We start from the raw sequence: 22,963 nt of genomic DNA on the forward strand, positions 1-22,963 counted from the left end.
GACATCCTAGAAGCTGCTACCTGGAGTTCTGTACATACTTTCACCAAGCATTACCATTTGCCAATTTTCTCTAAATCCAGAGCTGGCTTTGCCGCTGCAATCTTGCAGGGCCTTATAGGTGGTCCTAATGCTATCTGAATTCCTCCTCCCATCCTTAGCTTTGGGAATCTGCCCAAGTGTGATGACTGTAACAGTGAAACACAAAGAACATAGTACAGTTGTGTGCACTTACCATAAATGTAGATGTTATAGTGTATTCACTGTTGCAGTCCTGGTTACCCTCCTTCCGGCCCCCTGACTTCTTTTGGCTATACCTCTTCTCTCCTTTACAATGCTTAAAATCTTTTTGGTGTATTTGCTTTTTTGTTGGAGGTATAACTTTGTATATTTATAGATTTAATTGCTTCCCATTAGGGGGCACCTGACATCTGGGGCAAGAAAAACTGATGATATGACATTGGCTGCATGTTTTATACCCCTGACGACCTGACGTCACGGAACTGGAGACAGCAACCGACGTAGGACCCAAGACTTTGTTAATCAGGCCGACTGAGAGTTACTGCAAGTAGATAACCCAAATGTGATGGCTGCAACAGTGAATACACTCGAACATCTACATTTATGGTAAGTGTACACAACTGTACTTTCTGTTTGTGTAATATGCTTCATGCTGGGTTGGCATATTCTTCAGTTAAAGCTGATCTGTCAGCATTCTCTGCTTATCTATCCTAGGCTCTTCCTCTGGCATTTAGATTTGAGGTCAGGCAATTATTTTAAAAGCATCATTCTTTTCAGGCCTCCTAGGAAGCCTATTCTGCCTTCCTGAGACCTCAGTTTTGTTTTTGTTTTTTGAAAAATTGATTCAGGCTGGTTTCAGCTGCATCAGAGCTTCCTTACAGTATTGTAGTTGGAAGCTCTCACTTCAACTAAGAAAGTATATGAGCTTCAGGCTCTCATGGTTGTTCTGACCTTTTTAGTTTTTCACAGAGACAGGCTGTCTCCTTGACCACCTTTGGACAAAAAAGGATTACTACAATGAGTTTTCTTAATCAGTCTATTCATCTTCCTTCCTTTTTTTCCTTCTCCACAGTCTGCTAGTGAGAAAGTTCTTCACCTTGGATTTGCGTTAACAACTCAGATATTGTTTGGATAAAACTAAGGATATTTATAAATCTGAGCAACTTTTTGTTTCCTTTCATCTCTGATCTTCGGGTTTGGCTGTTTCTAAGCAGACCATCTCATCCTGGATTTCCAAGGCCATTTCTTTTTCTTATTTTCATGGTGAAAGACTTTTTCTGTAATGCTTATTCTACCAGAGCTGTTGCTTCCTCTGGTCCTTTTTTCAGTAGGCTGGATACCAGTTCCATCCATGAGGCTGCTACTTGGTCCTCTGTCCATACCTTCACTAGGCATTACAAGTTGGATGTTCTCTCCAGGGCTAGAGCTGGTTTTGCCAGGGCTATCCTGCATGAGTTTCTAGAGGGCACTTCAATGCCTTCCTCCTCCCAGGTTTCCTCTTGAGTTTTTGTTCTGTGCCTTCTGTTAGGGTTACTACAAAAGTGATATGGAAGGACATAGTAGAGTTGTGTAAAATTTAAGCATAACAGTAGATATCATTTTCCTTACTGTTGCAGTATTCAGTCCCTCCTGCCCCCTCTGCTCTAACCTGTTCCTTTTTCCCTGCTGGACGAGGAGGAGTTCTTTCAGTTCTCCTCCAGGATGCACACGTTCTTCCTTGTCCCTAGGGGACAGTCTTTTCCTACTTGGGCTCTTTCAGTTCTGAATGTATGCGCCCATATGTTAACTTTATGCCCTATGCCTTGCATAGGGAGCAAAATGTGGGACATACGGTGCCTGTAAATACTAAGGCTCTGGTGTACTGGCTGGATGTTCAGCTATTCTCTTCTGTTAGGAGTACTGCAACATTGAAAAAAAGGACATCTGCTGTCATGGTAAGATTTTACACAACAGTACTTAATAAACCAAATTTGCTTATTTTTTTCTTCTGTTCTTAGCTAGTTGTGCTAGTGGACTGTGATATATATGATCCCACAAAACAGATTGATTGGAGTTTTAGTAGTATCTTTTGTAAGTGAGTTGTAATGCTACAGCCACTTGGACGGACACATGCATGATCAGATATCTCGTTTTTAAAGGCAGATATTTTTTCTTGATTGCACAAATAGACATTGCATCTGAAGTTGTTGTTTTCATTTGGTATTCAACCTGTGGGTTCCGGGGTCCAGTACAGATCTGACAGCCGCACACTCAGCATCTTGGTTCGAGCTCCAAGCTCTTCCCTTACCCACAATACCCCTGACTCTTTCTTCTCCCAAATCTCTTTTGCCGTGCTTCAGCTTGCATCGCAATCTGTGTTCTGATCTTGGTTTTTGGGGAGGATACATTCACTGAAACTTCACGTCCTGGGCGTTCTTCAAGCCCAGCCACCGACTGTGGAAATAATATTAAGGGTGTTGGGGTTCATGGCGGCCACGATGAACCTCTTACCTCTGGTGCATTTTCACATGTGGGTTCTTCAGTGGACTCTCACTGTCCAATGGTCCATGTTAGATCTCCTGCTGTCTCACCCTGTTCGAGTCTCTCTGGTGTGCAGTGACTGTCTTCTGTGGTGGATGTCCTTCATGGATGCATCTGCAGTCATAACAACTGGGTTGTCCTGTCGTCAGGCAGCCCTTCGGTCGGCCGGATTCCAAAGTCCGGGTCCGGCTTCGGCTGATGTCGCACCTCACCCGACGTCATCTCTGCTGGTCTTCGGGTATAAAGGCATCAGCCGACGCCATTTTTCCTCAGTCTTTCTTGCCGCGTGGCGCCCGAAGCAGAAGCTGTTCGCAAGTGCCGGTCGGTCAGATCCAGAGATTACTACTACCGAATACTACGAAGACTTCTAAAAGCTAAGTACCCTGTTGGGGACTCTTTCTTGCCTCAGCCGATGTCAGAAAAAGTCAGTAACTGTTTTACTTGTGGGAAACAAATACCTCATAAAGATTTCCACTCTTACTGTTTGCCTTGTTTAGGCCCAAACCACGACGTAGCAGCCTGTTCGGCCTGTGCCTCATTCAACCGACGAACGCTTAGGCGTCGGTCGGAGTTTGCTGAACAGTTTTTCGGCTCAGATTTTGCGTACATTATGCCGTAGGATCCTCCGACTACCCAAATTGTTAAAAAACGCAAAGAAAAAGACCGACACTCGCGGTCCACGGTTTCGGCCGAAACCATGGTTAAGCAAACCGCGAGTGTCTCGGTTTCGGCCGAAACCGAGAAAACTGATCAAAGTACAGCTGAATCAATGACTACTACTGAGGTTCCTGCTACCTTACTTGAATCGGCCTCAGAAATTTTACCTACAACAGTGGTTACTAGTGACTTATCAGACACCATTCCTTTGGATGTCTCTACCCCAGCACGTGGTGCTGCTAGGCCTCCTGCAGCCATGTCTGTTAAGGCCTTTGCCAGGGCTAAAGCAGCCAAATCTACTAAATCAGTGCCTGTTAAACCCCCCTCAACCAGGCCCACTTCTAGTTCACAAATACTTACTCTAGCAGAAGATTTAATTTCTTTAATTAGGGGATCTCAATCTCACCCAGACAGGGCCTCTCAGCCCCCAGAAAAGAGACCTAGAGCAGAGCCCCCCGAGCCTGTGGCCTCTGATGATTCTGCGGATGACTCAGATATTACAGACCAGCCAGAGGCTTCTTTCTCCAATTATGAAGACTCAGATGCTGAAGAATCCATTCCAGCTGCTTCTCCACCAGAGGAATTCTCCTTTGGGGAAACCTTACATGCCATGCGAGAACAATTCCAATGGCAGGAACAGGATTTACAGAAAAAGACTTAGGACTTTTCTGCACCTTCCACAACACAGGCCCTTAGCTATGCCTCCTGTCCTCTCTGTTGTGGACGATGCATTTAATGATGTCTGCACTGCACCAGATTCCTTACCTCCAGCCCCTGCCAAACCAGATAGATTTTACAGGGTACCAGACACTCATCACCTATACAAGGCCCCTCTTGCAGACCCCGAAACTATATCCCAGGGGCCTAAGGCAGTAGCCTCGACCACAGCAAAAAACCCTATTCCTTCTGAAAGGGAAGCCAGGTCTTTAGACAGATGGGGCAAAAAAGTTTACACCTCAGCTACTCTTTCAGCTAGAGCTTTAAACTGTCAGTTTCACATGATACAATACCAAGAGTTTATGCTTGATCAATTAACTAAAAAGCTATCCTCTGATGACTCTATAGATAAGAAATATGTATTAGAAATGGTAAATAACATACAACAGGTTAGTAACCATTCCTTAAAATGTGGCTATGATGCACTGGAGGCTTCATTTAGATCAGCCATGACTGGCACAGTGATAAGAAGACATGCATGGCTGAAGGAACAGGTCTTACGGATCATGTTAAAGCTAAGTTATTAGATGCTCCTATGGATAAGGCCAGTTTGTTTGGTACACCTGCCCAGCAGGTAATGAAGAAAATGGAAGAAAAGGCAAAATCTGTACAAACGGTTAAAGATTTCTTGCAGGTTCGGCCCCCAAGGTTTAGCAGGAACTGGCCTGCCAAAAATTGGTCCTTTCCTGACTCCACAAGATCCCAAAGGGGCAGGAGTAGACGTTCCAGAGGCAGAAATCAATCCAGAGGGGGTGCCTACAGAGGACGACAGTGGCAAGGTAATAACAGAGGCACAGGCACAGCCACTACCACTACAACAGCACAATCACAGTGACTTGATTCTAACTCCGCCTACCAGGGAACAAATAGCAGCACCATTAGGCGGAAAATTAACCTTATTTTCCAAGAACTGGCACTATATCACAAAGACAAGTGGATTTTGCAAACCATAGACCAAGGTTACGGTTCCACTTCCACACTTTACCAGTCAAAGAGGAATGCCAAACCTGCCTCCAAATCAAAAACAGAAGCTCTACAGCAGATAATGCAATTAACAAAGATGAGAGCTGTGGAAAGAGTACCAAGAACAGAACAAGGCAAAGGATTCTACTCCAGACTATTCCTAGTTCCAAGAAAGGAAAAAGTTGGAGACCTATTCTCGACCTGTCCACCTTAAATACATACATCATTGTCCCAAAATTCAAAATGCTGACCCTACAGCAACTTCTTCCCATGCTGGGCAAGGAGTGTTGGCTGGTAACTCTAGATCTCAAGGAGGCATACCTGCACGTCCCTATTCGACCAATTTGCAGAAGATACCTCAGATTTCTTGCAGGATCAGAGCACTATCAATTCTCAGCATTGCCCTTTGGCTTATCTACTGTGCCCAGAGTATTCACAAAATGCCTGGCATCAGTAATCGCCCACTGCAGACTTCAGGGAATCCAAATTTATCCATACCTGGACGACTGCCTGCTACAAGGGGACAACAAAAGCAAGCTGACAACAGATTTACAAAGGGTCATTTACTTGCTACAAGCACTGGGATACACAGTCAATTTACAAAAGTCAAGGCTGATACCATCCCAAACAAGGACATTCTTGGGTGCGGAATTGGACACAGTAAAACAAATGGCATTCCTAACTGCAGAAAAACAAACCAACTCCCTCTTTACTTCTTGACACTAACAAGACAGAACAAGCTAACAGCAAGAAAAGTTCTGCAGGCCTTGGGCTTCATGGCATCATGCATAATCTTGGTTCCACATGCCAGACTACATATGAGAAAACTACAGTGGTACCTAAAGAATTTATGGTCACAACACAGGCACAGCCTAGAAGCAGAAATTCCACTAATCCCATGCCTAAAACAGGAGTTCCTATGGTGGGCTCAAGCATGCCAGTCAAACCCAGGCCTACCCTTTCACAACTATCAAACAAGCCAAACCATCACAACAGACGCCTCAGACCTAGGATGGGGGGCTCACATGCTGGACAAATGCGTACAAGGATTGTGGACGCAGGACCAGCTTCACCTGCACATCAACCTAAAAGAAATGCTGGCAGTAAAACTGGCAATCCAAAAATTCAGACCATTTCTCAAAGAAGGCCATTTGATGATAAGGACAGACAACACCACAGTCATGTGGTACATCAACAAACAGGGAGGCACTCATTCATACCCCTATGCAGAATGACTTTGGACCTTTGGAACCTGGCACTCAGCTACAACATCCAGTTACAGGCAATATTTGTACCGGGAAAGGAGAATACTCTAGCAGACATGTTAAGCAGAACCACCTCGGATGCTCACGAATGGATGCTACACCGGACATCTTCAAGACCATCTCAAAGAAATGGGGAATGCCACAGATAGATCTATTCGCTTCCCTCTCAATCACCAGCTCAAAAATTCTGCACAAGGACATTCCACCCACTTGCATGGAAAGTGGATTCTCTCCTTCAGCTGGAAAGGTCTGACAGCATATCCATTCCCACCTCTTCCCTTGATACACAAGGTATTACTAAAAATCAAGGAGGAACATCCAAGGATAACCCTGATAGCTCCAAACTGGCCAAGACAACACTGGTACCCATTGCTGAGGAGCATGTCTCGGGACAAAATGTGGACAAATACCCCTGATGCCTTTGATGTTAACTCAGAACAACTACAGCATCATGCATCCAAACCTAAAAACGTTGCAACTGACTGCATGGAACATCACATAGCAGCAACTAATCCAGAACTTTCCCAAAGGGTTAAAGACATTATCCTTGAAGCCCGCAGACCTTCAACAAGAAGGAACTATGCAGGAAAATGGAAAAGGTTTGTCATTTGGAGTGCTGAAAGAGGAAAAGATGTGTCAAATATAGATATTGCTAACATTCTGGAGTATTTGGCAGAGCTTCTACATACAGGCCTGTCCTATCCATCAAGATACATGCATCAGCTATTTCAGCAGAATACAGCTTCGATCCACCTGTCTTTTCACATCCTTTACTCAGGCAGTTCCTCAGAGGGATCAAGAATGTAAAACCTCCTAGGAAACCACCATTGCCAGCTTGGGATTTGAACTTTGTGCTAGAAAAGTTGACACTCGCACCTTTTGAACCAGCAGCAACAGCAGACCTGCAGCATCTATCGTGGAAAACTGCTTTCCTACTGGCAATAACCTCAGCAAGAAGGGTTTCTGAACTTCAGGCCCTAATGGCAGTACAATCCTTCCTAATCTTCCACCAAGATAGTGTCCATGAGGACTAATCCTACATTTATGCCTAAGGTGGTATCCAGAGTGTCTTTAAACCAGGCAATCCACCTACCTACCTTCTTCCCCAACCCACAAAACAGAGGGGAAAGAATACTGCATACCTTGGATGTACATAGACAGCTACGCTACTACCTGGACAGAACAAAAAGTAACAGAAAAACTGACCAGCTTTTTGTAGCCTATGCAACAGGAAGGGAAGGAAAAGCTATTTCCAAACAGACAATCTCCAAATGGATAGGAAATTGCATACGATTCTGTTACTCCTTCCATGGAAAACCAATTCCACAGAACATAAGGCCTCATTCTACAAGGGCAACAGCCACTACCACAGCCTTCTTACGAGGAGTGGCAACCAAGGACATTATTGAGGCGGCTACTTGGACCTCCGTGCATACATTTGCCAAGCATTATAATTTACCTCTGTATTCCAGATCCCGAGCAGGGTTTGCCACTGCTGTACTGCAAGGGATCCTAACCACACCATAATCTATTCTTCCTCCTCCCTAGTTGGCTATGGTATTCTACCCAGTTGTTATGACTGCAGATGCATCCATGAAGGACATAGTACAGTTTTGTACCTACCATAAATGTAGATGTCCGAACTGGATAGCATCTGCAGTCAGGATTACCCTCCCTCCTTCCCCTCTGTGGTACTCCTAGGTATTTACCCTCCTAATAGCTAGCTGGTGGGGGGAGTCTCTTATGGTGTATTTGTTTGTATATATGTACATACATGCTTATTTTTTGTGTTTGCCTTCTATCTTTCTGGAAACATTGGCATTTACCCAAAATTTAGCCTTCCAAGAGGGCAACTGGCATCTGGGGCAAGAAACACTGAGGAAAATGGCGTCGGCTGATGCCTTTATACCCGAAGACCAGCAGAGATGACGTCGGGTGAGGTGTGACATCAGCCGAAGCCGGACCCGGACTTTGGAATCCGGCCGACCGAAGGGCTGCCTGACGACAGGACAACCCAGTTGTTATGACTGCAGATGCTATCCAGTTCGGACATCTACATTTATGGTAGGTACAAAACTGTACTTTACATTCCCCCCGACCTTATTCAAGGTCGCCCCTTTCTTAACCCTTTCCCCTCTGCCACAGTGACAACGGACACCTCCCTGCTAGGGTGGTGGGGCATTGCTCGGGAAGGACAGTCCAAGGCACGTGGTTCCCCTATTAGACAGATTACATATCATCATCCTGGAGATGAGGGCGGTGCTTCTAGAGTTGCAGGTTCTCCTTGCCCATCTTCCCTCAGGAACGATTGCTATCCAAACGGACAGTATGTCTGTGGTCTGGTACATCAGCAAGTAGGGGGGAACCAGGTCTTATCCTGTATGTCGCGAAGCCAAGAGTGTGTGGGAGTGGGCGATCTCCACCGATCATTTTCTGGTAGCAACGCTCATTCCGGGGATTCTTCCGGACAGGCTTAGCAGGTGTATTCTGATGCCCTATGAGTGGTCTTTGAATGCTTCAGTAGTGAAGTAGATCTTTCTCAAGTGGGGTCAGCCTTGCTGCAATCTCTGCCTCTCCTTCCATCGCAAAATGCAGTGAGTTTTCGCTCTGAACTCCCCTCCGGTGGAAGCCTCCAGAGACTCTCTTTTTGATGCTTGGCCCCCTGGTCTTCTGTATGCTTATCCTCCTCTTCCCTAAATACCAAAATTTCATCAGAAAGCTCGCAGGCTGGGGAGCTTAGTAATCCTCATTGCCCCATTCTGACCTCACCAAGGCTTTTTTTTCTCTCTGTGGTCTCATCTGGTGTCTCCACCATGGTTGCTGGATCCATTTCCAGATCACATTTCTCACCCTTCAGTGATTCCCCATTCAGACCTGGGCAGTGTGAAGCTCACCGCTTGGCTTCTCCAGTTCCTCTGATTGTCAGGATTCTTGGTTTATCTTCACCTGTAAAAAAAAAAAGATCCTGGTGGCGGCTCCTAAATTTTCCACAAGAAAGGTATACTCCAGTAAATGGTGACATTTTTGATCTGGGCATCACAAAGTGCCCTAGACCCTTTCACTGCTCTAGTCTCATCAGTTTTGGAATCTTTAGCAGGGATTTTTCAACAAGGTGCTAGTTTTTCTACAGTCAAGGTTCAGCTTACAGCGATTTCTAATTTTCATGTGGAGCACAATATGGCTTCCTTAGCATTTTCAAAGCTTTGTAAAGCCTTCCAAAAAGGCACTTTTCTTCTTTGGCCACCGGTGAAGGATCCCACTCCGCCGTGGGATCTTATTACAGGTGTTGGTTTAGCCTCCCATTGAACCTGCAGCCTCTGTCGATATGCACTTTTTGTCTTGGAAGACAGCCTTCTTGGTGGCTATTATTTCTGCCAGAAGGGTTTTGGAACTTCAAGCATTGTCAGTCAAAACTACCTTATATGATTTTTCATAAGGATAGGGTATCCTTGCGTGTACTAACCTTTCCTTTCTCCCTAAGGTAGCTTCGGAGGCCAATATTAATCAGGTAATTAATCTTCCCGTCCTTTTCCTGAATTTCCAAAACAAAGGGGAATACAAATTGCACTTAATGGATGTGCACAGACAGTTGCATTTTTACTTGCACAGGACTAAAGCATTCCATAAGTCTGACTAGCTCTTCATATCTTGCTCTAATCCCTTCTTAGGGAAACAGTATCTAAGGTCACCATCACCTGTTGGATTTCCCAGTGTATTTTGCTGGTGTATTCCGCTAAGGGATTGACTCCGCCAGGTCAAGTGAAGGCACATTTCACAAGGTCTGCGACTACTTCAGCTGCCTTCTGGTCTAGAGTTTCGTTAGACAATATTTGTTCTGTGGTCACCTGGGCTTCCTCTCAAACCTTTATCTCCCAATACCAGTCGGATATCCTATCCAGGAACAGGGCGTCCATTGGCTCTGCTGTGCTCAGGGATATCCTTCCATGAGGGCCTCCCAGGTTTCTAGTAGCTGGGGACTCTGTCCCACAGGTTGAAGATAAAATGAAGACAACAACTTCAGATAAAGAAGTTATGTACTCACCATATTGTTCCATCTGAGTTGTCCTTCATTTGTCTTCAACTATCCCTTCCTCCTTCCCCCTGCCTGGCATAGATTGTGTGGTAGTATGATGAGTAGAGGATGTGGTCATCACCAGAATGCCTATTACTCTTTCGTTCTTGTTTATGGATATTTGGCATGGGACAAGGTTTTTGGGTCGGGTGCAATTCTAGGTGGGGCAGCAAACCCAATCTGAAGGGAAGAAGGAGACTAGAGGCATTGTGGGTAGGGGAGGAGCTTGGATCAAGATGCTGAGCATGTGGACGTCTAATCCGTGCCATGATCCAGGAAACCACAGGTTGAAGACAAATGAAGGACAACTCCTCAGATGGAATGTTATGGTGAGTACATAACTTATTTTTATTTAACATCAGTGCTTAAATGTTTGCTTGACCAACATTAACAAATTAAATGATCTTAAATACTTTGCAATCCAGTATGAGTAATTTAGTCTCGTTTAGTCAGCACATGATTATTCAAACCTAAAACATCTAAACCTGTGGGAGGTTAAAATCAAAACAGCGACACTCCCAAGGCTGCAAAAGAAAAAAACTTTTTTGTGCAGCAGGCAAGCCCCCCCCCCAATATACACACACACACACATACAAAATAGAGATAGACAGGGCAACACTGACATCACACAAACTGAGTAGAGGAAAAAGTTGAAGAAAAGTCAGTACTTTCCATCTGTCTGTTCTCAAAGTCTAGCTGTAAAGACAGCACGCTGACTGTCGGCTCAACATTTTGAGCATCAGTCAGTTTCCAATAATACAGTAGCATTTTAGTGCTTTGATCTCTCACATGTACTTGGAAACTGCTTAGACTTTCAGATCTGAAATGATTTAAGTATCATTTACAGTGGCTTTTAGCAAAATGTTTAGCCATAATTTGACAGCAGTTTTGTTTCCGTATAGGTAACTCTAGTAGAGTTTAAATTTAAGAATACAGCATAGTTTACTTGAGTAGAATTTGTTCAGTTCTTTGATTTTATATTGGTATTAAAAACCTACTTTATACTTTCAACAGTTGAAATTACTTCTCTTTGTTCTGAAGCATTTCTCAAAGTCCAGTTTGCTCATTCCATCACCACCCTTTGTAATAACTCTTACCATTTTTTGGCTTGCTGCATGTGCATTAACATGTCCAAATCGGTTTACCAGTACATCTGAAGTTGTTTGTTAAATTGCTGTTGATAGCAAATTTTTGTAGGTGGCAAGTAAAACTATGTATTTTTGCATAAATTATTGTGTTACTGAAACATCCAAACCGTTAACCCTTTGTAACTGTCTTTTAAAATTGCACCTTCTACATAAACGTTTTCGTAATCAGATATGATTGTCATACTTTTGAAATGCAGCTGGGAAATGTAATTCATGTTCCTTATGTAGTAACTGAAATTAGGAAATGAATGTATTTTCAAAAATAGTTATTGCAGGCTTTAGACAGTTTTTTTCTGATAGCTTTATGGGTTTGTTAGTTAAAATGAAGGCATAAACCTTACTAATTTAGTCTGGGATTTATATAGTACTGTCTGTTTCATATTGCTGAACTTATTTCTGTTAGCATGAAGTAAATTAAAGCAGGAAAACACAGTTCTGTTGTAAGTAAATGCTTACTTTTGTCTTTTTTTTTTTCCTGCCAAGTCAGTTACTGCATAATGAAAGGTTAGTCCTTGTTAAAATGACTGGAAAGATCGACACTAAGGACTGTAAACCACATCAAGCCTTCTTGATGGTCACTGCAGAATGTTATTTGCTGAGCTGTAAGGGTTGTGGCTACACTGCAGTTTCCACTCTGTATATGTACATACTGAGGCTGGTAAAATGTCTTAAAGCTGTATTAAAGATTTTCTTGCCCTTTCTTCCACCCAGGACCTTATTAAGAAGCTAGTTGCTTATTTAGCAGTGCTTCTCATGAAGCAGCCAGAAATAATATACTTCCCCATCTTTGTATCAAAAGAAGCTATTTATTGTTGGAACTCTCCCTAGTAGTGGCAACAGGTTGAGGTCTCTGAATATGTTGTGGGAGTGCAATAGAGCATTAATCAACCAACAGCCCCTCCCACCATTGCCAAGAGTGCAGTTCATTCCACACTGTGTTATATCAGAGTTTTAACCCTGGCAGGTTCTGACATCCACGTAGCAGGTGCAGATTCATTGTCTTCCATCATCAGTACAACAAACTTTGCCACTATCAACATTGCAGCAGCTTCCTCAGAGCTCATTATCAGCTGGCCATACTGACTTGGGCCATATTATAGAGTAGGCATCCCCAGAAGAACCATTTAAGTTGTCTCAAGGGTCTAGAAAATATAGAATGATACTTATCCTTGTGTAAGTCAGAGCTGTCCCCCAAAAGACCATGCAAGGTCCTGGGTAAGGTAAAGCAAATAGATTAACAAGGAAAGTCACCCATCACCAACCTAGACAGAGGACACAGCTTCCTGTTGGTCATGTCACAGTAATCCTATATTTTGCAAGAAAGAGCTGTGATTTACTGGCCCTGACCTGTTAGTGCAGGGAAGGCTGCAAGAAGTTTTCATATTTACCCTTCCTTTATAGCCAGTGCCCAGGAAGGCAAGTAGGATTTTTTTCTCTCTCCATGTCTTAGTCATTCACTTTGGCTACCAAAGTTTAACCCCTTTGTATAAGCAGCAGCCCTGAAGGCTTCTAGGCTCCTATTCCTCAGAGCCCTGCTGTCCACCCACAGGACAAGCAGTCCAAGGAGATGGATACGTTTGGGAAGTAAGTGTTTGTATCTGCTGCGTTGTGCCTGAGGAAACTAAACTACTTAACTTACATGGTATATTTTCAAAGATAAGTCACTGCTCCAGGTGGTACAGGAATTGCTGTGTGAGCCACAAAAATGGAAACTGAGCTTCCGGTTGCCATCTTTTTATCTTAATGAATTTTGTGATCTGTGCCATTGACAACATGGTTAAGAATTTAGCCAGAACTGCAGCAGTGGGCATAGCCATATGCCAGCATGTTTGTCTGTAGCTCATGGACTTTGCAGAAAACGGTAAAGAGGAGTTTTATGTTCCCCCTTCACAGTATGTCTCCTGTTAACTCTTAAGGTCAGCAGGCACATTATGATAATGAAAGACCACAGCAGAGCCCTGACTGCTACAGGTATTAAGATCCATCCTCATTGAGGAGCTTCTCTAATACCCAGAGGAGTGAGTGCAAATGTGGATCTGAAGTGGAACTCAGTAGAATCAGTAGAGGAGGGTTGGAAGAGGCCACAGTCAAGACCCCTTCTATAACAATAACAATGCAGGCTAGAGCTACAGCTGCCTACTAGAAGGCAGTGGCAAGTTTACCAATGGTAAGCAGTGCTCTTAAAGAGTTCTTTGCTTCCCTCTTGAACCAGTTGGGGAACAGTTGTCTTTCTCCATAAAGCTTGGTTAAGAATACTCAGGTCAAGTGGATCAGGAATTTGATATCCTGAAGTTACAGGATCTCCTTCATAATACCACCATAATGCAAGACCATATCTGACATACAGCTCCCATCATGAAAACAAGCAAGACAGGAGATAGACAGACACCTGAAGAAAAAAGACCATCCAGGAGGTCTCGTAGATCACTGAGGTAAAGACTACTATTTAGAATTATTTTTCTTACCAGAAAGGACAGAAGACATAAGGCTAATTCTGGATTTAGATGCCCTAAACAAATTTGCAGTCAGTGAAAAATTCTTTAGGGTCTTGGCACAAATGATTTTCACATTTGTCTCAAGAGGATTCTGGATGTTCTCTTTTGCCCTCCAGAATGTCTACACCCACATAAATTGCTAGTAAGTCCTGGAAATGTCTTTTCTTCCAAGTAGATACAGGTAGCAGCCCATTATAAGGTGCCAGAGGACAGAAATGTTTCCATATCTAGGCAATTGGCTCCTTTCTGCTCTTTCCTCAGATCTGCTGTGCCAGGGTCTCCAGTCTCTGATCAAGTTTTTCAGTCTTCTGAGCATCATGGTCAGTTGTTCCAAAGCACATCTTAACCTCACATAGCTTATTGTTATTTTTTGGTATACTGTTTGCGTGCCAGGTTATGCAAAACCATTATGCCAGAATAGAAAAATCAGAGTCCTCTAGTCTTCCCTGCATCACGTGCTTTAGACCCACAGGTGCATGGTGACCCTTGTGCTCAGGGTCACAGGGCAAAGATCAGCAGCCTGCGACTTGTTGTCTACATGTGGTTTGTGGCCTCTTGTTATGGGGCCTGCACTCCAATTTTAGCCTGAAAAAAATCTTTTTTTTTTTTTTTTTTTTTGTCCCATATTTGGCAGTAGACAGCCCCAGTGTTTATTTCACTAGCTCCTTGTGCTTGTCACTGTGAAAATAGACTTTTATAGCAGGAGTACTTAAAATCTAGAACTAATAGTCATTTCTGGAAAAAAAAGAAAAAATTGGGGTATTATGCAGCATTGAAGGCAGTGCAGCTTGCTGCTTGTGTGAAAGGCTGCGTGTTGAATGTGGAGAGTTTGGGAGGGAGAATGCACGGCAAGCCAGCCAGCAACAGGCTAAATTTAAAAAAAAAAAATCTGCCCTCTTTTTAATTGTGTGCACTGCTATGGTGTACTGAAGATTGTCTGAGACAGTTTTGCTGCCCTGTCAGCCACTGAGAGCTGCTTGCATCACTGTCCACTACATAGTTATCTGAGTTCTCTGAGCATAGGCTGGGAACATGGATTATATCTTGTGCATTCCTGTTAATGGACGTTTCCTACTCTTGATGAGACTGACTGCATTTTCAGAATTGATACATAAGCCTGTCATTCTCAGAACAAAACTCTGAGTGTCATAATAATGCTGGCATGTGAACAAATAATGCTCACACCCTTTGCATTTTGGATGGTTATGCATTTGTATGCCTTTTTTCATTGTTTTGTTCTGACTACTCATTCTTAATGGTAAGGTTGTGTAGGTTATGTAGTTATTTAAGATACAGTAGTTGGTGTTCCATTCAGGTCAGTGAATAGCAGTTTCACCCTAGATCAAGAGGCTCTCCATTTCACTTCACTGATAGGGTGCCTTCTGAGTAGAGAATGCACATCCTCCCACTGTTGGCATATTTTTCTCAGGATACTTCAGTTTCCTTCCACATCCTGCAATTGGTTACTCTAAATTGTCTGTATGTGTGTATGCTGTGTGAGTGATATGAAAGGAGGGCCTGGCATTCATCTTCCATTCCTTGTCTAGTAAACTCTGTGGATAGCATTGGCTGTTCATGGGGTCGATAGTGGAGTCAGATGCAACTCAGCAACACTGGATGAAGGGAATTGGAGCTCCAGAAATGAATTTCAGGCCATTGTCTTCTCTGAATATTTGTTGGAGACTTCCAGTAATTTTGTGGAGGAGTTAGTTTTTCTTATGTAATATTAGGGTGACTGTATTCATTATGGTTTCTTCTTCGTGCCTTTTGCGCTGGAGCAAGTTGTGTGTATTGCTGTACCTGCCAGTTCTTGCAGGGCATACTAAACTAGTTTGTACTGCTGACATTTTTGCTTTAAGATCTGTAAAAAATATTTGCTATTCTTTGTTTCATTGTTTTAAAGAAACTATTAGTATGACAAAAAGACTCGCAGAAGATCTGTCCAGTGTTTTCTTGCCTGAATTATGGATGTGTTCATTTTTTTAAATCTGTAATAATATGAAATTATGCCATTCCTTTAATGGCAACAAGCTGTTTGTGCTCCTACTTAAAGCCACTCCATTACCCCAAGTAACTGTATTTTGCCACCACTAAAAAGTAATCTTTTAGCTAGTCAGACTGAATTACAGTGGCTGTTGTATATTAGACTTTTTGGTTTTTTTTAATGGCTGGGATGATTAGTGCTTGAATGCAACTATTTCTGTTGTGTGATTTCTTTAAAATATGTTTAATCAGTTACAGTTTTTTATTGTTCTGAAGGACAATGCCAGTAAAAGAATTATTTCTTCAAAAGTATTATAGATGGCCTGAGACACAATTCAGTTTAGAACTTTTTCTGTATGTCAGGGTCAAACCCAACTTACAAGCAAGTTGTCATTTAAATGAAAGTCAAGAACTAATATGTGCGATACATTCATAAAAACTCATTAGACCCTAGATTTGCCATAAAAGGTTGGTATGTTGTTCGTAATTTGCTGTGTAGTCCTCCATGGAAATTCTGACCCTGTGATTAGTTTCACTAATTTTTTTTTTTATCCTCCGTGTCCGTCTGTGGGGAAGAAAGAAGATAATAATGAATAAGCTTTTCTTGAAGTGGGACTGTATCAGTACATTTTATTCTGTTACATTTTATATGTATTTCAGCACATTATCTGCCGATGCTGAAATCCAGAATTAGGTGTCCCTCAAAGGATTATCAACAGTAGGTGGAACTCTTGTTTGTCGTGGGCATTTGTACAATATTGTTGATAATAAGGTGTGCTTGCATGTTGATGCTTAGTCAGTCATTTATCCAAAGTTTCAAGTGTGCAGAGATAACCAGAGTCAGAGCTACTGTGTTGCAGCCTATCAGATTGCCTCTCATTGTCTTTGTCAGTGAGTCAAAGGCAGCAGAATGGCTGCTCACTGGAATACAGCTGCTAATAACAAAAAAACAAAGATTCAGAAAAATTGAGAGGGATCTTGCAACTGCTGGATGTTTTCCACATTTTGCGGCTTAACTTTATTTGTAATTGTCAGCATTGCAGTTATTGTAGATCCTAAGAGCAACATTGTAACTGGCAAAGTAGAGGTTGTGGTCCACAACAGTCAAGCTGTGATGTTGTTACTGGAGAATGTAGCAGTCCCACCTCATTTATTGTCCTCTCCTCCTCGCAGACTAAAGGGAAGGATGGTAGAGAACGAACATTTGCCCACAGAGAGAGTGATGCAGCATTAATCGGAAGCAAGTTCTTGAAAAGGTGTACCATGGATACCGTTTTGAGGTATCTTAGGATTTATTCCTCTTCTGTTACATTTTAGATACCCTTCCTCTTCACTTAATAAAAACTGCATAATTTTGTTAATTGTTTATAAATAAAGTACTAAATTAAAGAGAACAGCAGATGATACTTGTAAATGCTTCCCTTCCTGTGACATTTAACTGCTGCCAATCATCACACTCCCCCCCCCCCCCCATTATGTGTCCGAAAGTAATATAGAGTGTGTGTATCCTGAATACCTGGTCACATGATAGATGGTGATGTAGACTACACTGAGATTGAATTCATTTTGCTTGTATTTGCCTTTAAAGTGGATTCATAATAATCTTTTACACAGATCTTGACTCAGATTTTGATTAGAATTCTGCACTAAGTAACATAAATGATGTTGCCTTCAGTATGAACTTTTAGTTGATCATGAGTTAAATAGGGGATATCCTGGTCCAGGAAAGACGAAAAACTAATATATTGGTTAAATTGCAGAACTTCATACCACCATAAGCCAACACCAATGAGTTTACTGACTAGAATACCCCTTTTTTAGATCAACTGAAATACTATTAAACCAGCTGTACTTCTGTGACTTTTTCTCAACAAAATATACTAATCAGTATTTAATCCTTAAGAAACTTCCAAACGGCAGAAGTATAATCTCCTTCATATTGTACAGAATATACTGTGTTTCATGATTGTTTATATTGAATGTCCTAAACAAGTTATCTATTTATATACTGTGCAAGTTCTACTGTCATTTATTTTCACTGTATAATGACATTGTACTCTGCATATTTCTATCACTAAGAAATGCTATTTATATTTGTATGGTTTCTTATTACTGTAAATTTTATTCTGTTGTATAATAATTTTTGTTTAGTTGTTTTCTGTAGTAATTATTAATTTGTTACTGGAGCTTTTCTCCCCAGGCCTCCACTAAAAATGGGTTATTTTGACCCAGTGGACTTTCCTGGTAAACAAATGTTAATAAATAAATACATTTTGTAGCTGTCCTGTGTTCTAAGCTTGTCAGCAAGTTGCATTGAAAAATGAGTCCAAAAATTCTGTCAGAGTTTTCCCATGTATTATATTTTAGTAGAATGAATAATGCTTGTAGCACAGTTAAGAGTTTCTCTGCATTCTTGTTTTTGTGCTGATATGTAATGTAGTGCAGTTGTAATTGTGCATTTGTACATTACTTGGAGTAGGAGCAGGATTAAAAAAGTAACACTGTACATGCAGATCTTACTAAGCAGAAAAACAGATTTAATTCAACTCTTTCAAGAATAGTTGTAGTATAGATCTCTAGACATTTAATAAAAGAATGATACTTAAGGTATTTTATTTTAATTTTTGTATGTTGATTTACAAGGGTTTTTCACATAAGCCATAGGTAAATGCTGGCCTGCAAATAATGAGTCTTTTTGTTCTTTAGATGCTTTTTCATAGCACAGTCATATGTCTTGGTGAAGAAGTGGAGTGAAGCACTTGTTCTTTATGAGAGAGTTCTCAAGTATGCAAATGAAGTACATTCCCAGGCACAGACCTTCAAAAAGGTAACTGCATTTGCAGCTATGTCGCTGCTGTGTTCTTCTGTAATCCTTTTTTGTTTTGCTTTTTGTTTTATTGCATCTGTCTTGTATCACAAAAACATTCTTGGGTGAGGCAAGATGATGTTCTTGGATGAGGCAAGATGATGTTCTTCGTAGTCACTGTTGCAGTACTGATTCATGGGTATTCCTGCCATGAAGAAGCCCCTGACCAGCCCAATTTCCAGAGTCTTTACATTATCCATAACTAACAGGTGTTCAAGGCCTGACATCTGGATGTCTGGGTATAAGAAGGTTGTCCATTGGTGCCATCTTCAGATGTCCTTCCCTATCACTATTGCAGTGTTCTTTACTCATCCTTCCAAGGATATACTGCGGTGGTGGTGCTGCGGTAGCATTGTCGCCTCATAGCAAGACGCTCTCCCGTTCGATTCTCAGCTAGAGCGTCTTCTGTGTGGAGGCATACGTGAATGGGGCGTGCCTTAGTTGAAGGTTGTGCATCAGGGCTGGTAACCCGGTACGTGAAAATCCACTACCAATCATTAGCGGACCGGAGTTTCGCTGTGGCGACCCCTAACCGGGAAAAGCCGAAAGACACAAACAAACCAAGGCCTTTACATCCTATATACAAGACATAAGATGCATATGTAACATACGGACGTCTAATCTTCAGGCTACCTATATGTTTGTACAGAAGTAGAGGGAGAACCATGGATGTTCTTCATCTCACATTGCTGCAGTCCTTACACTTGGGTAGTCCGCTGTCCTCGGTCGGCCCGAATATCAAAGTATAAGGCTGACGTCGGTCAAGGCGCATTTGACTGACATCAGGACGTCAGGGTACAAATGCGCATGACCGACGTCATATCCTCAGTCTTTTTTGCCGCATGGTCCGATGCAGAAGCAGCATTGCAAGTGCCGGTTGGCGTTCTGAGATTTTTCGATTTCGAAGTTTCAGACCGAGTTCAAAGTTGGCTAAGTACCCCGTTGGGGAATATTTTAGTTTTTTCTTGCCTCAGTGATTTACCGGATGTCAGAAAAAGTCAATAATTGCATTTCTTGTGGGAAACAGATATCGCATAGAGATTATCATACTTTGTGTATTCCTTGCTTAGGGCCTGAGCACGACGTTGTTGGCTGTCGCTCTTGTGCTAGATTTAATAAACGCACAATAAAGAGAAGGTTGGATTGTGCAAGGTTAGTCTTTGGGAAGCGGTGTAATTATAAAATGCCGTCGGATGCTCCCGACGCCCGCTTCTTCGAAGAAGCGCAAGGACAAGGCAGTCAAGCCTAGGCTAGAAGAACCGTCTGTACCAGACGCCGGTTCTTTAGAGGTGTCAGTGGAGCCGGTGGCTCCACCGGAGGTTTCTTTGTGTTCCCAGGGTGAGACCTTATTATTGCAAGATGTGGCCTCTCAGGAGGCAAGTCAGGCTGAGGGGGCTTCTCAGGTTACTATACTCCCCTCCCTTCCTAGGGTGGCTAGGCCCTCTCCTTCTGTTTCAAAGGCTTCTCCCAGGGGCAGGCCAGGTTTGGCTTCAGTTGGTGTTACCCCTAGCTCTTCAGGTACTGTGCCCAAGAAGCATATGCTTAAAATGGCAGAAGATTTGATTACTTTAATTAGGGTTCTATGCCCCTCCTGATAAGAGACCTAGGATGGAGCCTGAGCTGGGGGGTTTTGAGCAGGCTTCAGATGTTTCAGAGTCTTCGGCTGAAGACTTACAGGAGTATTCTCCTTATTCTGATTCTGATGTGGATGATTCTACTCCTTCTGCTTCTCCTCCTGAGGATTTTTCTTTTTCAGAAACTCTTCATTCCATGAGGGAGCATTTTAAGTGGGAAGGTCAGGACTTCTCTGATTCCAGGAAAAGGCTTAGGGAATTTTTGTTTTTACCCCAGCATAGGCCTTTGGCTATACCTCCTGTTTTGGATGTAGTAGAAGATGTTTTTACAGAGGCTTCTCTTAATCCTGATTCTTTGCCTCCTGCTCCTGTTAAGCCGGATAGGTATTACAGGGTGCCTGAAGCTCATAAGTATCTTTTTAAGAGTCCTAGGGCTGACCCAGAAACTGTTAGTCAGGGGCCTAAAGGTGTTAAGGCTTCTGTTGTTAAGAATCCGGTTCCTGCAGACAGAGGCTAGGGCCTTGGATAGATGGGGAAAGACAGTTTATACTTCTTCCACTCTGGCTATGAGGGCTTTGAATTGCCAGTTTCACATGTTGAAATACCAGAACTATCTCCTTTCACAATTAAAGTCTAAGGTTGATGCTCTGGCAGTAGGTATTGATTGTAAAGAGTTGCAAGATTTAGTGCATGTTTCTGAACAGGTGGGTAAGCATTCTTTGCAATGTGGTTTTGATGCTGTACAGGCCTTGTCTAGGGTGGCTGCCACTGGGTCAGTTCTTCGCAGGCATGCCTGGCTAAGGGATCAGAATTTGTCTGATCATGTTAAAACGAGGATTTTAGATGCTCCTTTACAATCTGACGTGCTGTTTGGTCCTCCGGTTGAGACAGTTTTAAAGAAAATGGAGGACAAGGCTAAGTCTATGCAGACTGTTAAAGATTTTTTGCAGGTCCAGCCTCCAAAGTTTAGTAGAAATTGGCCTACTAAGGGGTGGACGTATCCTTCTTATGATTCCCAGTCTAGGGGTAGATCTAGACGTGGTAGGGGCAGAGCTCAGGGCTCTTTCAGGCCTAGAACAGGGAGTTCTCCTGCACAGTCTTCGGGTGAGGGCAGGGGTCAGTCCTTTCGTAAACAGACCCAATGACCTACCTTTTCAGCTGCCAGAGCCTTCTCGTCTGGCAGCACCTTTGGGAGGAAGGTTGGCACTTTTCAAAGAAAATTGGAGTTTAATTACCCAAGACAGATGGGTGTTGGATATCATACATCACGGCTACAGGTTTTATTTCCATACCTTGCCTCCTTTCAAAGGCATGCCAGACGTTCCTCCTCAACAAAGAATAGAGGCTCACAAGCAGGTTTCTCTGTTGCTCCAAATAGGGGCCATACAGCCGGTCCCTATGCCAGAAGTGGGTCTCTGTTTTTATTCTCGCCTGTTCCTAGTACCAAAGAAGGGGAACACGTGGAGACCAATTTTGGATTTATCTATCCTCAACACTTATATGGACATTCCCAAGTTCAAGATGTTGACGTTGCAGCAGCTTTTACCTCTGCTGGGCAAAGATCATTGGATGGTAACTTTGGATCTCAAGGAGGCTTACCTTCATGTTCCTATCAGACTAAGTTGCAGGAAGTGTCTGCGTTTTCGAGCTGGGACTTCTCACTATCAGTTCTCTGCATTGCCCTTTGGCTTATCTACTGCGCCCAGAGTGTTCACGAAAGTTCTGGCTCCAGTGATAGCTTTCTTCAGGCTAAAAGGAATACAGATCTATCCTTATTTGGACGACTGCCTGATTCTGGCTCAAGGAAGGGAAGAGCTTCTTCATCATTTGGAATATGTGATAGCAGTGCTAAGATGCCTAGGGTATTCTGTGAACGAAATAAAGTCCAGTCTAGTACCCTCTCAGGACATGTGCTTTCTGGGTGTGAGACTGAATACAGCATCCCAGATGGCCTTTTTAACCCCGGACAAACAAAAGAGTCTATCCCTTTACTTCCATCAACTATCTCATCAGTCCGTGCTGACTGCAAGGACAGTCCTTCAAGCATTAGGGTTCATGGCATCTTGTATTCTGGTGCTTCCCAATGCCAAACTGCATATGAGGAAGCTACAATGGTATCTCAAAAATGTATGGACACAGCACTGCCAGGATCTGGACACTGTCATTCAAATAATACCTTGCATTCAAAAGGAATTTTTATGGTGGGCTCAGGAATGTCACCTAAACAAGGGACTCTCTGTGACCCGGCCAGAGGCGAGTCAGATTTTAACGACAGATACCTCAGACAAAGCTTGGGGAGCTCATCTAAATGGAAAGTGGATACAAAACAAGTGGCCTGTCAGACTACAACATCTACATATCAACATGGAGATGTTAGCAGTCCAGTTTGCATTAATAGCTTTCAAGGAATTACTTCTTCCAGGGCAGGTGTTGATTCTAACAGACAACACAACTGTCATGTGGTACATCAACAAGCAAGGGGGAACGCATTCTTGTCCTCTATGCAGGCAAGCAATGATTTTGTGGGAGACTGCTCTCAGTTTACAGCTCAATCTTCAGGCAAGGTTTCTGCCAGGAGCACAGAACTCCTTAGCAGATGTGTTGAGCAGACGAATTATGGATCCCCACGAGTGGAAATTGGATCCTCTTGTATTTCAGAAATTGACAGTGTCATGGGGAACTCCA

General features: G+C 42.8%; 1 protein-coding gene across 1 annotated transcript in view; it reads left to right on the plus strand.

Annotated features, from left to right (window-relative positions):
- Positions 1 to 22,963, plus strand: part of SRP68 (signal recognition particle 68) — a gene marked incomplete in the record, with an annotated part of 1,223,106 nt that overhangs the window by 718,048 nt on the left and 482,095 nt on the right. The window contains 1 exon segment of the mRNA XM_044090499.1: positions 18,545 to 18,665. Within this exon segment, the coding sequence (XP_043946434.1) occupies positions 18,545 to 18,665 (121 nt within the window).

The sequence above is a fragment of the Protopterus annectens genome, chromosome 12.part0 (assembly GCF_019279795.1).
Source record: "Protopterus annectens isolate FY-2018-M chromosome 12.part0, PAN1.0, whole genome shotgun sequence".
In the NCBI taxonomy this organism is placed as follows: Eukaryota; Metazoa; Chordata; order Ceratodontiformes; family Protopteridae; genus Protopterus; species Protopterus annectens.